At 46.2% G+C, this 17,054-nt stretch overlaps 2 protein-coding genes across 2 annotated transcripts; one reads left to right on the forward strand and one right to left on the reverse strand.

Moving 5' to 3' along the window:
* Positions 1-28: 28 nt before the first annotated feature.
* optn (optineurin) lies at positions 29-6,638 on the reverse strand. Its single transcript, XM_068587042.1, has 13 exons — positions 6,506-6,638; positions 5,659-5,783; positions 5,191-5,393; positions 4,820-4,981; positions 4,505-4,689; positions 3,081-3,174; positions 2,724-2,839; positions 2,427-2,576; positions 2,140-2,224; positions 1,899-2,057; positions 1,643-1,785; positions 1,282-1,364; positions 29-803 (listed from the first exon to the last, which is right to left on the reverse strand). The coding sequence occupies exons 2-13, from the start codon at positions 5,777-5,779 to the stop codon at positions 691-693; spliced, it is 1,614 nt and encodes a 537-aa protein (XP_068443143.1). The 5' UTR covers positions 5,780-5,783; positions 6,506-6,638; the 3' UTR covers positions 29-690.
* Positions 6,639-8,202: 1,564 nt separating this feature from the next.
* Positions 8,203-16,264, forward strand: ccdc3a (coiled-coil domain containing 3a). The gene is made up of 3 exons (XM_068587043.1): positions 8,203-8,987; positions 9,458-9,635; positions 15,159-16,264. Exons 1-3 carry the CDS (start codon positions 8,581-8,583, stop codon positions 15,462-15,464), a joined length of 891 nt encoding a protein of 296 aa, XP_068443144.1. The 5' UTR covers positions 8,203-8,580; the 3' UTR covers positions 15,465-16,264.
* Positions 16,265-17,054: the final 790 nt, after the last annotated feature.

The raw sequence follows: 17,054 nt of genomic DNA on the forward strand, positions 1-17,054 counted from the left end.
AAATAGAAAAATGCAGAAATTTGCATATTTTATTTTCATTCACAGAATTACAACATGGAATCTGAAATCCTAAATAATCTCCAGACGACAGAAGGTGCCGGGTGTCGGCGCTTCCTGCACAGACTTACGAAGGCTGGGGCTTACAGAGACAGATTCACCAACAAGTTCAATATATTACATCCAAATTATCTTCGGAGTAAAATATATATATATATATATAGATATTCATATTAAAGTGCCTACATGGTGCGTACGCCAACAACCCAGTCATGTACAAACTGATTTTAACCAAGCAAAGAATATAGATCAAATTAAATTTGAAAAGGAATTTTGAAAAACAAACATAAATGTGTATATATATATAAATATATACATATATATGGCATTAATTTGGTGTGTTCTGCCTGTCATGCACACATTAAATTAGTTTGCATGACAGGCAAACAGACAACCTGCAAGATGTGTCCGACAATATGTTGTCCGGATTCAAATCTTTCGAAAGAAATCTCAAATTTAACCAACCAGACAGACTCTTAATGCTTTTCAGATTGAATAGTGGATCAGTGGATGCTTCAGGGTTCATCGTGGTACTGTGGTGTTGAGAAGAGCTGCGGGGCAAAGCAGAGGAAGACTCAGATTCAAGCTGCTAATGGAGCCGCTGTTGTCGAGGATGCTCGTGATGGAGGAGGTCTAGTTGATGCAGTCCATGATGTGGATCTGCAGGGAGTCCAGGTCCGGCAGGATCTCATTGCACTTGGGACAGGCGTGTTCGGGAATATTCCCCTGATGCTGCCAGCTGGTACCTTGGAGTCAGAGGAGAAGATTGATACCACTCTCATAAAACAAAAAACACAACCTTCCATCAGGTTTGTCCCAAACATGTTTGCTGAAATGCAACGTTGTGTTTTCGTTGTGGGTCGTGGCCAAACTGTGCAACTACAATTTATGGGTCCGTCACGTGATGCCATTATACTTTTCCCATAGACGGACATTGCAAAAGAGTTAAGGGGCGTGAACATTTATTCAAATCATTTGGTCCTAATGGTTGTAAACTTCAGTAATAGCTGAATCCAGACGGATTTCCCTCGGCACAATGAACCGCCATTCATGTGAGCGAGAATGTGTCGTCCAGTATTTGGTTTGTCTTGATTGATGAATAGCACTACAGGTAAGATGAGGAATATGTAGTTTTCATTCGTGGGTGAACTGTCTCTTTAAGACGATCAGGTGAAAACATGGGACGCTAAGTAAACTAAACGACCCAGAGGAAAGCACACGTACCTCTTCCGACCAGACTGCCGCCGGCTGCGTTTGGGTTTCCTCCCAGTGACATGTGTCTCTTCTGCATCTCGTTCAGCGATTGCCTGCAGAGCGAAAACACATGAAAGAGGGACGTCGGACAACTATTGATGATAACATTGTTTGTTAACTACGTCCACGTGGCTCTGACGATGCAGGAGGACATCCCCAAAACTGTCCAATGAGTGACCGCTCAGGCTTACAGCTTGGTTACAGTGTAAAAGGGAACCAGACTCAAAATGAAAGGAACTATTGTGCTGTATTGTATTCATTATTTATTCCTGAACTGAACTACAGGTAGAACGAAGGTGCAGAAGCGAACTCCGTCCGTTCGATGCCGTACCTGCCCAGCGAGTCCAGCTCATCCTGCAGCTGGCTGTTCTGCTTCTTCACGTACTCCAGCTGAGCAGCCAGACGCTCCCTCTCTTCGTGGAGTTTCTCCCTCGCTGCTCGCTCTGCGTAGAAGTCAGAGGAGTAGACCTCCGCCTGCGGCACAGCAACAAAAAAACAGACGGTGTTGCCGTGGGGGCGTCTGATACTTCGGGTGCAGCAGGCGCTCTGCTTTACTCAACATGGAGAAATCATACGTGCGCGCTGACCTGAGCCTGGAACACGGATATCGTCTGCAGCTCCTCCTCCTTGCTGAAGATGTCCTGCTTCATGTGGTCGATGTGGTTCTGTTTCACAGCCAGGGCCTCTTCGGCGGCACTCAGCCGTTCCTGCAGCTCGTCCACCACCTCCTGCTGCACCAGCACAGACTGCCAGACCAGAGGGCAAAAGGTCAAACACGTCTGGCTCCCATCTCTCTCACGCATGCATTCTGTTTGATCTGTCGCTGACCTCTCTCTTCTTCTTCTCCTCTTTCAGCTCATTGTAGTCTTCAAACAGCTTAGTGTAGGCATCCTTCAGTTGGGCCAGGTTGTTCCTGTGAGGCAGGAAGGACGGCTGTTACTGATAACTCTAAATATAGCATAATCACCACTCTGATGGTGACTCTGAGGAGAATGGGGGGTTTTCAATGCAGATCAGTTCAGATTTCACATTTTTCTGGAGAGTAAAAGCAGTTGATCTTTATAAACATGACCAGTGAGTGTCTCTGTATATAGATAAGTTATGCCGTCTCTGACCTCTCCTCCCCGGCCTTCCTCTGCTCCATCAGGCTCTGAGACTGCATGCTGTCCACCTGCAGCTTCAGCCGGTCGTTCTCCGTCTGAACGGCCTGCTTCTCCACCAGCTGAGCCTTCAGAGTGACCACGTCCTGCTCCACATCCCGGCATCTGAACACAGAGATGAAAGCTGTATATAAGTGTACAAGGAACGACAGCTGAATTAGGAAACCTTTGTATGAACAACTGGATTTCCCCGGTATGAGTTTTAACTGCATTGGGTTGCGTCACTGTCGTTGGCTCAACCTGCTGCCTAACCTGTCCTGCAGGTTCTTCTTCATGCCTTCTGCTTCGTCCAGCTTGGTCTGGGCATGCTGCAGATCCTTGAACAGCGTCATCATCTGAGACTTCAGATTCTCCACCTCAGACGCTGCCTGAGAAACGTTGGCACATTGACACACGAACGTTGTGACAAGGAGAATAACTAAAGATTGCAAAACTCAGTGGACCGGTTATGGCGATGGTTGAGTGGTAGATCATCAACAGCACACGGAGAGGAGAATTCACAATGAGGTTAAACGTGGTCAAGCTGCAGAAAAACACGCATCGCAATGACACTACCAATCTGAGATTACATCTTTCATTCAATATAAAATGCTGTTTCACTGTAAATACCTTTTCCTCTTTCCCAGAATCCTCCTTGGTCTCTGCTTGAGGGGTCTGTGTGGCTTTCCCCATGCCCGTCTTCCTCTCCTCCAACTCTCTGATCCTGTTGAACATATGTCAAGAGGCAAAATTAGATTTTTTTTTTTTTAAAGAAGAAAAAAAAAGAAAGAACTTTGTGAAAAAATTGCACTTAAAAACAAAAAACAAATCCGTAATTTTCTCCCACTTCTGTCCAGTTTATGGGAAATAAAATCGCAAGAAACTTGTAATGAAGACCCTCCATTACAAACATTGGTATACAGCTTTCAGGGACCAGACACTCAAAAAGGTTATTGGCTGCAGTCAAATAGTCCGTTTGGTATGAAGGTTCCTAAATGACCCGGAAGTATCTACGTGGCAGCCATGATAAGTGCTGCTCAAATCCTCTAAACGCAAAGGAAAGGAGCTTTATGTTTCCTAAATTAACCAACGATCATGAGCGACAACGCAGATGATGTAAATAAATGTTGCTATAACTTGGAAATATTTTCAATAATCTGTTAAACCTCCTGGCAAACTACCAACGCTACATTGCTGTTGCTGAAAACTGCTGTCGAGTGATCAAACTGCTGTAAAGTGATCAAACTGCTGTAGAGTGATCAAACTGCTGTAAAGCGATCAAACTGCTGTAAAGCGATCAAACTGCTGTAAAGTGATCAAACTGCTGTAAAGTGATCAAACTGCTGTAGAGTGATCAAACTGCTGTAAAGCGATCAAACTGCTGTAGAGTGATCAAACTGCTGTAGAGTGATCAAACTGCTGTAGAGTGATCAAACTGCTGTAAAGCGATCAAACTGCTGTAAAGCGATCAAACTGCTGTAGAGTGATCAAACTGCTGTAAAGCGATCAAACTGCTGTAGAGTGATCAAACTGCTGTAAAGCGATCAAACTGCTGTAAAGTGATCAAACTGCTGTAAAGTGATCAAACTGCTGTAAAGTGATCAAACTGACGCATTGCTCTGCTCTCTGTGGTGTTGTACTGCAGGTTCAGTCCTCATTCTTTTATTTTACTTCAGCAAGATAAGATTTGATGAAAGGGTTAACTGGACGTGCTCTTTCGTCATCTTTTGAATCAACTATTTTGTCACATTACAATTTTAAAACCCTATCAAGTCAACACTTCTAGGTCACACTGAGTTGTGTGGTGTTTCATAACTTATTGTTTGCATATTCTCATGATCAGATTATAATCTGCATCCAAACCGTAACCACAAAAAGGGATATGAGACATTGTTCGTGGGAAACTGAACAATGAGACAGTTCCGTAGCTTTGGTTTTAATTTCAAATTCCTTCTTTCATTTCTATTTCAACCTCATTAATGAAGCAAAACTATGAACCGGGTTGTTCATGTTGTTATGACGCACGAGATGAGAGCGGGTCAACTCGCGGTTACCTGGCAGCACAGGACTGAAGCTCGGCCTGCAGCCGCTCGGCCCGCTGCGCCTCGTTCCTCAGCGACTGGAGGAGCTGGCTGACGGTCATCTCCTCGCTTTCCAGCCGGGACGCCGTCATGCCCAGGTCCGAACGCCGGCTGCTCTCTGAACCACACACGCCGTTCACGCCATGCACGCCTTTATCCTGAAAAGAATAACACACACCCGGTTATATCACAGAGTAGGACGCTGTTGTTTTGTTAGATGAAGCCTTTCAATGATGAATAAAAGACACACTGATTATATAGGAGGTGTGTGTGTGTGTGTGCCCTCACCGTGACCCTGATGATCTCGATGAAGGAGTCGTCGTTTGATTCCTGGTCCATCTTCAGCTGCAGCTCAGAGTTCATGGCCACCAGGTCGTTCTTCTCTGCCTGCAGGCGAGCAACCTGGGCACGCAGCGCATCCAGCTCTGCACTCTGATTGGATGAAACCGCCTGGAGACACACAGGAGCACACGGATTACAATTCAACAGAAGCTTAAATCTTGTGCAATTTAATGTAAAATGAGCCGGACAAAGTCTCCGAAATAAATCAAATAATTATATCACGAAGATAATTTCATAAAAATAAAAAATGGTTATCATAGGAACATTGGCTCTTAGCAGCTTCCATCCAATAAATAAAAAATGGGTTACATTCTCACCAGCAAATCTGCCGGCGCTCCCCCGGTCCTCTCGTCCCTCTTCATGGCCAGCTCCTGGTTTTGGAGGGTCAGCACCTCCATGTGGCCCCGAGCCTCCTCCAGCCTGCTCTCCAGGAAGTCCCGCTCCTGCCGCTGCTTCTCCCGCCACGTGGACAGGTCCTCGAAACGCTCCTTCATCGTCACGTTGGTCTGGTGCAGGGCCTCTGAGGTCGGCGACAGACACAGACCGAACGCAATTTGAATGGATGCAAATAGCGAAGGACAAGTCATTTGAGTTTACAACTCCGTGCGTCCCAAAACACTGATCCAACAGGTCAATCACACGACAACTCTGAATCTCCACCCTGACAGGAGCAGTCGGGAAACCAGCGCTCCCTGACCTTTGACCCCGGGGCACTTTGAGACCCGATAATAGCGCTAGGAAGGCTTTTCTTGTGGAAGGCTCTCATGAGAAAACGTCTCCCTCACCTTTCAGGTCTCGGTTCTCCTGGATGAGGACGTTCATCTGCTGCAGGGTTTCCTCCAGCGGGCCCGACTGGCCGGGAGAGCAAGAGATGTCGCCGTTCATCACGGGGCCTCCGGACGCCATGACGCTGAGAGGGAGACGGACATTATGAAACTTGAATGTTGATAAAGACGTGGCGGCTTTTCCCTTTGGAAAATTGGATATATTATTGATCTGTGTTATGTTTCCTTGATTCAAAAGTGAAAGATCACGTAGTGTAGGCTTCATGACATCCACAGGTACAACTGGACTGACTCCATCTCAGGCCAAATTAAATACACAGAATAAAAATATGGATTATAATGGTTTATTATTGAGCACCCTTTCATTCTACTCCTCACTTATTAACTTAAGTGCTTTCACGTCAACACAGCACATGACGATGACTCAGAGCTTCAGCGATCAGCAGCAGAAAAAGAGCATCCAGCCGGAATTATCTCATCATCAGGTCACGTGATAGTTTAATCACATTATAACATCCCCACACACACACACACACACACACACACACACACCTCACAAATAAAACATAATACAGAGATATGAAGTGTAACGCCACAGCACCACAGTGGTCACCAGTGGGGAGAGTCACACTTTAACTGGAAAAATGAGTCCTTGTGTGTTATTTTCGACGTTTGGTCGCACAACTTTAGTTTCGTTTTCTTCAAGGTGGGCCTGTCCGGTGCGAGACTCCTTTGGTCAACACTGAAAAGTTACCAGCAACTTGCGCAACGCGGACGCGTCGCCGCCGAGACGAACTGCGTCACGACAAAACGCGTGAAAAACCGCGTACGAATATTGTTCACTCACCTGCTGTCAACTCGGAAAACCGGACGTAGTCCACCACTTCGCTACAGAAACACACGGACACACTCGGGAGAGGCGGCGATATGCGTCGAGCAACCTTGTTGCGCTGCTTCTGGGTTTGCAACGTCAAGTCACGTACGGAAACAAAGCGATTTCCGGTGATTGTTTTTCAAAATAAAACAGCACTTTGATAATATCTTTGTTTTTTTGGCCGAAGACGGTGCAAGAATTGAGCAGTCATTTATTTTATGTTTTAAAAAGACTGTAGTCAAATAAGTCAAATACTTTTATCAAAAGATTCGGTACGAAGTTTTGTTGGCCAATTTGTTGTCCAATAATATAATTTATAAGGGCAACAGTCAGATAATACACATGAACAGGGACAATAGAAACAACAAAACGGAACATAGTTATAATGTGTTTACTCATCACCTTTATTTAATAATGTATTGGTTTTGCTAATCTATGCTCGAGCTTTAAGGCCAACTTTGTCACTTATCCTCACGTTTACGCTCTTATTCTGAAAGCTCGTTTGACCTATTTCCTGTCAACGTTAAACGAAACGGTCGCTCCGTCGACGCAGCTCCGACTTCCTCGAAGTGACGTCACGGAGCGGCGAAGCTCTCGGTATAAACGACAGCTGCGTTTATAAACAGAGCCGCACATCCGCATGTTAGACATCAGCGAGAGACTGACAGCTGAGGGCGGAGACGTCAGGAGTCACCTTGTACGTTCACAAAAAGAAACGAAAAACTGGATCCACAGATCTATAAATCACCCTGATGTAATACCAAAAACACAAGAAGATCCCTACCACATTAATGATAAAACATGTCTTTGCTTATTTGTTTGTGGTGCACGGAGTTCACAAATAAGTCAAACATGAAATATCACAACATTTTAATGATTTAGATTATCTATTATATAAAAATAAAATAAATATATGCATGCTGTTCATAGCAGTGTCCGTTAGATGGCAGTGTTTTCTAAGCAAAAATACAGAGCTTTCGCCACTAAAACGTTTGACTGTGTTTGGAAAGTGTTATCCTCGATGAGGTCCTAGTTATTGTGTTTTATTGTGCATGTTGAGGATATCTGCTGTTTTATGGAGAAGGCTATAACAGGAGCAGCTGATGTCTGACATCTCATTTTTGTAGAGATTTAGTACCATATTGAACTGCATATGAGACATGTACAAGGATGTTATTATCCTTATTCTTTTCTGTTCCACTGTGTCAAAGGAGACCTCCAGCTCATGCTCTCCAACAGTAAAACACTTGGACCTCACTGACCCTCTCGGTTGCTTTCAAGTGCGCTTTCGTAAAACTGTAAACTACACATTTAGAGTTGAACCCAGAAGCTGTCGATGACCCTGCATCTGGTGAAGAAGCTGGCCATCAAAAATATGTAAAGAGTGGCCAGAATAGCTACTCTTACTATATGTTTATATTTTTAAATTATGATTTAAAACAAATGAATAGTTGTGGATGTAAAATGTTGGTTTACAATGTTAAAGACATTTGAAAGACGTTTGGAAACCATATTGATATTTTCCGAGTAGATGGCGGTTGAGCCCACCAACCAGTTCCCATAGAAGCATCAAACGTCGGAGCGTTTTATCAGTCCCTGAACGCAGCACCCGTGCGCTCTTGTGAAGCCTGTGGCTCCCACTGCGGACAGATGAGGTGGAAGCACTGGGATCACAGCGGCAGGTTGGAGGGCTTTAAGTTTCTGCAAATTGATTTGACTGTTGAGTTCTCTCCAAGAGTCTGGAGGTGAGAAGATGTGTTTGTGCGCGTTTAGTTAATGGACAACAGCACTGTGGTCAAACTTTGTGCAACAAGTTACGTGCATGCTTTTGACATTTTTGTTGGTGAAGTAGAGCATCACCAAGCCTCAAGGTCACCAACCAGATGTGCAGTTCCTTACTTACTTAGTTCCTGACCAACTTTTAGCGACGTGCATGCTTGAAGAGACCTCCAGCATAAAACAATTTAAATTACACTTTTCTTCAGTGAGGCATCGCCACGAGGTTTACAAGCTACCAGAAGCGTGTATCTCTTCTCGGGCTCTTCGGGATGTCTTCCACGGCTCTCCTCCTCGCAGCGCTTGGCGTTTTTGCGCATCTGGACACTTTTACGCACGGGTGCCAGCTCCCTTCCGAGTGGCGGCCGCTGAGCGAGGGCTGCCGGGCGGAGCTGGCGGAGATCATCGTGTACGCCCGGGTCCTGGCGATCCACCGGGAGCCCCTGGGCGGCGGGGCGGGCAGCCTGTACAACTCGCTGCCAGTCGGGTTCGGGTATGGGTACGAGGGCGCGGAGGAAGGGCTGCTGTACTCTGCGGAGGTGGAGTTGCTGTGCGATCAGGCCTGGGGCAGCATGCTGGAGGTTCCCTCTGGATCCAGGCTCAACCTGACCGGAATGGGGTACCTGTCCTGCCAGTCCCACACCGTGATGGAGAACTACTCCTACTTCTTCTTCCTCAGGTGAAAGCGCACAGCCTGGACTCAGTCGTTATACATTTTGACTATCTACATTTCCTACAGTTTCGATGTTTTATTGTTGTCACTAAAACTAGATTGCATCCCATAAAACTCTTCACCAGACCAGAAGCGCATTTAGCTAAATAGCAACTTTAAATGAACACTCTCCATTCTTGTCTTAGTTTGTTCTGGAGCAGACTGATCTGCAGTCAGTTGTATAAACAGGAGGCTGAGTATTTTCATTAAGTGAGACTTAAAATGTCGAGCTCTTTATCTTCTGTTGGATAGCTGTTGTTGCGAGTTGTTTTGCAGAGTATGATTTGACCTGCAGAGCAAAAAGGCTCATTAAATCTAAAATGATTGTAACCCATGAAAAGCACCGGCCTATGAAACCGTATTCATTCAGCCGCTGTCAGCTACAGCTCCACTGGCTCCCACAGCTCACAGGTTTTCCTGTCCAATCTGCTCTGCAGGATGGATGAGAACTACAACATCCTCCCCCACGGCGTCAACTTCCAGGACGCCATCTTCGCCGACACGTCCGACAACAGGCGCACGTTCTCCAGCCTCTTCCAGTTCTCCAACTGCACCCAAGGGAGCCAGCCTTTCCACACCTTCAGCCCGGAGTGGGACACACAGGAGGACAACAGGGTAGGGCGTCACATCTAGTGCAACTGTTCCCCCGCAGGGTCTCAAACCAGGATAGAGGTGCACCTCATGGCCGGAAAGGTGGCGTCGTATGTTGACTGCTTCCTGGAAAACTATGATTCCTTTATCTGTGTACAACCTTCTGAGAAGAATAGTCAGGTCAGTGTGTGTGTGTGTGTGTGTGTGTGTGTGTGTGGACACCTTATCCTGACTTGAGTTGTTGACAAGAATGTGGGAAGGATCAATAGAAACACTGCTTAACTACAGTTAAGAGCCACACACACACACACGCACACGCACACACACACACACACACACACGCGCACACACACACACACACATGCACAAACGACACAAACGTCAGCTTACTGTTCTGATCTTCAGAAGAAGAAAAAAACCACCCAAAAACACAAGGAACGTCACTCACATGCACAGAAGAGTTAATTATGCGCCTGGCTCCTCAGGCGGGCATGATACCAGCAGTCCAGAGGTCAAAGGTCAAATAGCAGAGATCCACATCTCTGACAGGCAGCAGCTTAAAAGTGTGGCAGTCCTCAGCTTCGATTTACGTCAATATGATGCAATGTTTGCTGACCCGAGACCAGAGATAAGCTGGACGCTGTCAACAGAGGAAGAAAAGTCTGCAGCATTCATTATCAAACGTCCTCTGAAGGAGCTGAGCGGCTCAAGTCTCAGCCCCGGGTTCGAATGGACAGGGCCTTTGAATTCACTGTCGGTGTAAGTCTCAAGCTTTGAACTGGTAAAATCATGGGAAAGATAACATAATAATACCAACAATACTGGTCAGACTGGCTTTGCATGGAGACAAACAGGCCAGCTGTGTCTCAGTTAAATGGTGACCGGCGTTTTAGAGACATGAGAGACTATAAACTCGCACTTCAGTACTGAATGCTGAGGGGTTCAGACTTTAGCCCTAGTCTGAGGCTTTAGCCTTGACTTGACACGTCTCCATAGACTTGAGTCATATTTTACTTGTCATAATCCCTTGAGGCTTGACTTGGACATACTCTCATTGATTTAACTTGGACTTGTATAAAATACCCCAAATAATACTGTAAGTAATACTGATCTAACGTCACACATAGTAAGTCAGTAATCAGTACATTTGCACCTATTTGTGTAACTTGTGACGGACACTGTTTAGATGTAACATACCAGCGTCTTTGCAGTAGCAGGCAGGATGTTGCAGCTTCCTGACTGACATGAAGACGTGCTTAATTGCTTCCCAAAGGGATTTATGGCATTTTGCTACTAACATTCCAGACTGCGGTGGTGTGGTGTCTTTCTTCTTCTTCCTTTCTCTTTGGGTCCGACCTCCAGGCTCTGAGCTGTGAGGGCAGAGGTCAGCGAGGCAGGGGTTAAAGACACAGCTCATTTAGAGGACAAGCACTCGCATGTAAAGGCCGCGACTTTCAGGCAAGGCGGAACCAAACAGGTGTTTTTACCTCCGGGAATTTAGGGAAGGGGACGAGATGAAAGGACCTTCGTTTTACCTCTCCCTGTCTCTCGCTTACCCGTCCATATTTCACTGTCTGTTGTGTCAGACGAGAAGCAAATAAAAACCCCTCTCTCTCTCTGTCTCTCTCTCTCTCTGTCTCTCTCTCTCTCTCTCCCCCTTTCTGTTTTGCTGAAGTGTAATTCAAACTAAATTAAAAGCAACAAGATCCAATTTCCCTATCTATCTGTCCATCTCCAAAGGATCTTCAAAGTCTGTTCCCAGGCTGCACCACTCGGTCACTGCTTTGAGTTTAGACACCACCCTGAAGATGGAAGTTGGGAGCTTGTTGCTTTCAGCCTCGTGGGAACCAGACGGTCCTCCTGAAGGATCCACTTTTCTGCCGGAACCCTGAATTATCTTTTGTTAAAGCCTCTTATCAGCAGCGCTCAGAGCAACGTGCGCCATGACACTGCTGTGAGCACACCCATCACCTATTTCATACAGATGTATCTCTTTTTTCTAGCTGAAAGACATCCCCCTCTTTTTTCAGATTTTCTTTTTGGGTACTTTATCCGTTTGCCACAGCAGGATAGAAGCGAATTTCCCAAATACTTCTTAATCAGCACATTTCCATGTATACATGCGCTCTAATGATTTGATTATAACCACAGCGAGGGAATACTCCAGTTGTAACAGTCGTGTAAACACCTTTAACGAGAGTTTCGGAGTCTCATTAACATTTTATGTGGACGCTTAGAGGGATAAAAGGACGACAACACAGTCTGCCTGTTTCGCTCCGTATAGTTTGGGCTCCCACTTTCTCTGCCTCATCTCTGTTTTCCTTCCTCTCGCCGTCCCCCTTTTGTTCCTTGTATCTCTTCATCTCTCACTCTCTCTGTCTTTTTGTCTCTGTAATCACCCATCCCCATGCGCACACACAGACACACACACAAACACCGAGCGGAACAAAACCTCAAGAGAAGAAGAGAAATCCCGGCCTGTCCCGTTTGACGTCAATAGTGAAGCTTTAAAGACAAGAGGGGGGACGGAGGGGGCTCCTGCTGAGTATCCATATAAAGTTAGAGAGAGGAATCAAAAGTCTGCAGACACACAAAGACACTTACACAGAGAGGAGGCACGTCTCCCAATCCCTTCAACCCTCTCTTTGGCTTGCAAACATTTTCCTCTTTCCCTGTCTTCCTTCTTTATCTGTTGAGTCAAATGAATTTATTACAATACTCACATTCAGGTACAGACATACAAAATGGGCTCGAGGACACTGTGACATGCGGACCGTTGGAGCCGGGGGGTCAAACTGCAAACTGACAACTGTGTCAGTGAGTTAGACTGTACGTGTAAGAGGTGGACACAGACCAGTGATGTCACCAAGTGGTTTGTGGACTATATTGTTCTGAAGCTGGGCCCGAGGCAGTGCAGTGGTTCATCTGAACATGGCGGTGGACGGGTGGAGTCAAACACTTTTTTGTTCCGGGAGGCCGCTGATGAGCGAAACTCAAAGTAAACATTGACATTTTTGTCACATGAGTCACGTGAGATGCTCAAGTTAACGTCAACCACGCTCTGTTGAAGACAGGCGTGCATCAAAGGGGACATATCGTGCTCCTTTTCAGGTTCATACGTGTATTTTTAGTTTTGGACTAGAACATATTTACAAGATTGTTCATAAAACACATTATTTTTCTCATAATTTATCTGAATATACCTGTATATATGTCTCTTTAAGCCCCTCCTGCTGAAAATGCAGCGTCTGCTCTGATTGGCCCGCAAGAAAAACATGCTGCACCTTTGCAGGTAGTACTGAAGATACTCCACTGTGTTCTAGAAACTAACTGTGACAAAAACCTTTTGGGGAGCCTGGTCACCAGGATGAGCGCCTTGAGACTCCAACCAAAACAACGTCGCTGCTCCTGAAACCAAAACAAGGAGCTGAAAGACGATAAAACGCTCCATCGGAAAAAGGTCAAAGTTGGGCGACTCCCTCTTTTTATTCTAATGTTAGATTCAAAATAATGCATTGTAATGTTGTAACATGCAGCTATAGATAAAAGAGCCAAAAAAGACACCAGGGACACAATCTTTCTCTGGTTTCTTTTGTTCACTTGAATTCAAGAACATTTTGTGCATGCACGTGTTTTCACATGTCCCTAAATACTGTTTATACAGATGATGCTAAACAGCAGGCAGGTATCACCCGGATATTATGACAGGTGGTGTGTGTGTGTGTGTGTGTGTGTGTGTGTGTGTGTGTGTGTGTGTGTGTGTGTGTGTGTGTGTGTGTTGGGGGAACCCCACTGTGAGGCTTCCTACGACCACGAGAAAGGGTTCAAACTGTAAAAAGAATGTAACATTGTTACTTAATCGGGATTTCACTTTTGTGTGAATGAATGGGAAGAAAGAGAGTTCCCTTGAAGGGTCAGTTCACTGGAATTACATAAAAAAAAGGGTTTTGGTTGGTTCCACTGCAATAAATTAGAGATGAACACAAGTTAGCTTGTACTTGTGTGCAAACGTCGGAGCGTCTTCTTGACCAGTGTTATAAAAGGCACAGGGCATTGTTATATATGGACCCTTTGTGAAGCCCATTGAGCAACCAACCAGCAAGCATTGAGCCCACACTGTTACTAACTGCATGCTGAATAAATAGTACATGTGTTTGAAAAATGAGAAAGCAATTTCAGAGAGGATGTGTCCAGGATGTCAAACTGATTCAGCAGTGAAAACAGGTGGGAAAGATAAACATAAAAGCTAAAGCTACAAATCACAGTATGGAAGGGACCACCTGTTGATTAAAACAATCAAATTAAGGAAGCCGGTTAGGTCTTTATTCACTGTTACAATCATTGAAAAGCTAAATCAACATGTGTATATATCCAGGATACCATCGGTAGCTAGCACAGCATAGACGTGCTGGTGCATGATGTGCTAATGTGCTCAGCTAATATTAGCTCCACAGGTTTTATTTACGTAGAAACGTAACAATCTATCATCTACTACCACTACTATAGTTTAACACATCCACTAACCTAGTGGATGTGCTAGCTCATAGTTGTCAGACGGCCCGCTACGCTACGATTGGCCAGTGTGTGTTTGAGGGGTGGGACTTAGCAAAGGGTCAATGGCAGCCTCCCTCCTCAAGGAACAGTAGCTCCAACAAAGGTAAAATTAAGCTGACCCGATCACGAAATATTTATTTAATCGGCAGAAATGCACAAACTTTTTTTTTTAACATTTAATATTCCATAACATGCTAAATGCACATACATAATAAGTCCTTAGAATATGTGAAAGTACCATGTGTAGCCCCCCCTGAGGCTGACGCCGTGTGAATGTTTGTGTTCCTCAGTGCCATCTGTGGCAGGAAAGGTGGCCGTGTTGTTTCAGTGGTGCACTGGATGCGGTTACATCCACGACAAATTCATGCACAGCCTCTTGTGGCTGTTAGCAAAGTGCTAGAGGAGCACAGGGAACAATTAGCACTGACACACATTCATTTGGACTTTCCCATGTCCGCATACTCCTCTGACTAAGCGCTGTCACAGGAACGCGCCTTCACCGAGGGAGCCCTCCCCTGTGAACCCTGCTGGTTGAGGTCAGCTCTGGTCTACCCATGAGATGGAACATTAGGGCCCCTGAAACATCAAAGCACGTGACCCCTCTCATCGTCAGTGAGGTGCACGGGTTGATACTTTTATGTTACACAGACACACATAAAACGCCCTCCCCCTGTGTGGATGAATGCAAATGAGGAGGGTCAGGACCTCCACTTGGTTTCTCCACCCGCCCTCCTTCTAAGTGTGTCGGGGCTTGGCAGAGGTGAAAGAGGAATAACAGCACAGTGGATTTCAAAGGGAGACATTTCTTCTTTGTTTTGGGATTTTCTCAGAGAGGCTGCTGGGAAAATCCCACCGCCAGACACAACCAGCTGACAAGATGGCAACTGGTGCTTTGCAACAGTTTAGTTTGCTCCTGTCTTTCGTTTAGTTTGCCCCTGTGTGTGTTAACTACCCCGCCCCCCCCCCCCCCCCACCCTCTCCTCCTCTCCCCAGCTGCTGTGCTCCTCGGTGCAGGCCGCGCTGTTCGAGGAGGAGGAGCGGGCCCGCAAGCTGCAGGAGCGGCTGGCCACGGCGGAGAGGAGGAACCGGCAGCTGAAGGAGCGCGTGCGCAAGGTGAAGCGATCCCTGGGGAACGCACGCAAGGCCGCGCGCAAGGCCGAGCAGGAGGCCCAGGAGCTGCAGGAGAGGCTGGAGGCGGCGGAGCGGAGGGCGGGGCATCACCTCAACGCCATAACGCAGGAGGAGCCTCCGCCCGGGCGCTACAGGAGCACGACGATACGCAAGAGGATGCAACTTTAACGCAATCCCGCCCCCAAAGCCCCGCCCCCTAACCTGGACTGAAAACTGACCGTGGAGAGCGAGAGACTGCTGGGCGGTCTCCATGTCAGGGGCAAATAAATAGCAACTGTCACATTTGAGTAAACACACTTTTATTAAGTACTAACTAAGATATTCTTCCACTCCTTCTGTCCCGTGTATCTCTGCTTGCTATATTATCAGATGAGCCTGAATCATACTAAATGTATCGTGTCTTCTACGTCTGGAGCCACTTGCTGCTCTGCACTCGTCTCAGGCCGAGATCACATGGATGCGTTTTGGTTTTGGTCCAACACAAAGCGGCCGGTGGGAGGGACAGTGAAGCAAAGAGTCGGTCAGAGATAATAGACGTCCACGGTTTAAAACCAAATTACCACAAAAGAAAGTCATGTAGAAGTATTTTGATGCTGACTATGAATTTTGTTAAAGGGCCACTTGGCATGGGTTTGAACACATTTCAAACGGTGGTCCTCTCAACAGAAAATGTTCCACATTAGGGTCAAGAGATGTGAAAGACGTCCAGGTAGGAGGAGGCGCTGGGCAACGCTGGAAACTAAGGCTGGAAACGTTAAAGTTGCAGGTCAGTAAAAAACAAAACAAAGAGCTGAAAGAAGCTAAAAGAGGACGTAGAGCGGCGATACAGCTTTTTGCTTCCCAAAACAACCAAACTGAACTCAACCAAATCAAATTCAGAGACGTCCTCCATGTCACCGCGGCCTGGCGAAGCTTCGGCAGAGGCCTTAAAGTTGGAAGCGTTGGCTTGTACGTGGATATTTTTTGATCTGTCGAATGTTTTCTTGCATATAAAATTTTACCTGGATGAACATCGGTGTGAAAGTGTCAATGGTTTGAAGGAGACTGTAAACACCTGGGTCACCGGAGGAGCGAAAAACAAATATCCACACACACCCGGCGGGTCGGTTAAGCCCGACAGCGTCACGCAGAGAGCGTAAAGAGAGGTTAAGTTCAGAGGAGACGCCGTGTGTGAGTGTGTGTGTGAGTCTGTGTGTGTGTGTGTGTGTGTGTGTGTGTGTATACGTGTGGTATTTGGGGAGAGAAAGAGATGTGCTTCGGGTCCATCAAGTGACTGGAATGTGTTTGCGTGGGCAGCAATGTTCTGAACAGCAGGACGTCGCTGGAAAATAATTCCCCCCAATTCCGTCTGGAAGACCAAAATCTCTGGAGGGAGGCGAGCGGCCGCCACATCACGGGACCACAGCGAGTGAGAGGAAAGCAGAATCACAGGAGAGATGCCAGAAGAGAGAGAGAGAGAGAGAGAGAGAGAGAGAGAGAGAGAGAGAGAGAGAGAGAGAGATCCATCAGGGATCTCCTGAAGTGAGGTTGCAATTAGAAATGTCTTTCCAGCCCTTACAGATCTCATGGTGTATCTTGTGCAGCTATTTGACAAGATAACTACTTCTCTGTATTTGTACATGAAAATCCAATCTTCTCTTTGTGTAAAACATAAGATGAAGTGTGCTCACATACGCTAGTACAAAACAACTTCAACTAATATTACCATGACACCCATCCGTCAATCAAGACACGTGGGCTACATCCACGTTTTAGCAG

This window comes from Clinocottus analis, unplaced genomic scaffold (assembly GCF_023055335.1).
Source record: "Clinocottus analis isolate CAN_PGR_092001 unplaced genomic scaffold, fCliAna1.0.p SCAF_20, whole genome shotgun sequence".
Classification (NCBI taxonomy): Eukaryota; Metazoa; Chordata; class Actinopteri; order Perciformes; family Cottidae; genus Clinocottus; species Clinocottus analis.

What these genes read in the sequence shown, in the direction of transcription:
- optn (XM_068587042.1), bottom strand. Translation starts at nt 5,779, where the DNA reads ATGGCGTCCGGAGGCCCCGTGATGAACGGCGACATCTCTTGCTCTCCC. An exon ending in CTTCAGTCCTGTGCTGCCAG is followed by an intron (nt 3,175 to 4,504) that starts GTAACCGCGAGT and finishes TATGTTCAACAG; the next exon opens with GATCAGAGAGTTGGAGGAGA. An exon ending in AGGAGAAGAAGAAGAGAGAG is followed by an intron (nt 2,058 to 2,139) that starts GTCAGCGACAGA and finishes CTGGTCTGGCAG; the next exon opens with TCTGTGCTGGTGCAGCAGGA.
- ccdc3a (XM_068587043.1), top strand. Translation starts at nt 8,581, where the DNA reads ATGTCTTCCACGGCTCTCCTCCTCGCAGCGCTTGGCGTTTTTGCGCAT. An exon ending in TCCTACTTCTTCTTCCTCAG is followed by an intron (nt 8,988 to 9,457) that starts GTGAAAGCGCAC and finishes TCTGCTCTGCAG; the next exon opens with GATGGATGAGAACTACAACA. An exon ending in ACACACAGGAGGACAACAGG is followed by an intron (nt 9,636 to 15,158) that starts GTAGGGCGTCAC and finishes TCCTCTCCCCAG; the next exon opens with CTGCTGTGCTCCTCGGTGCA.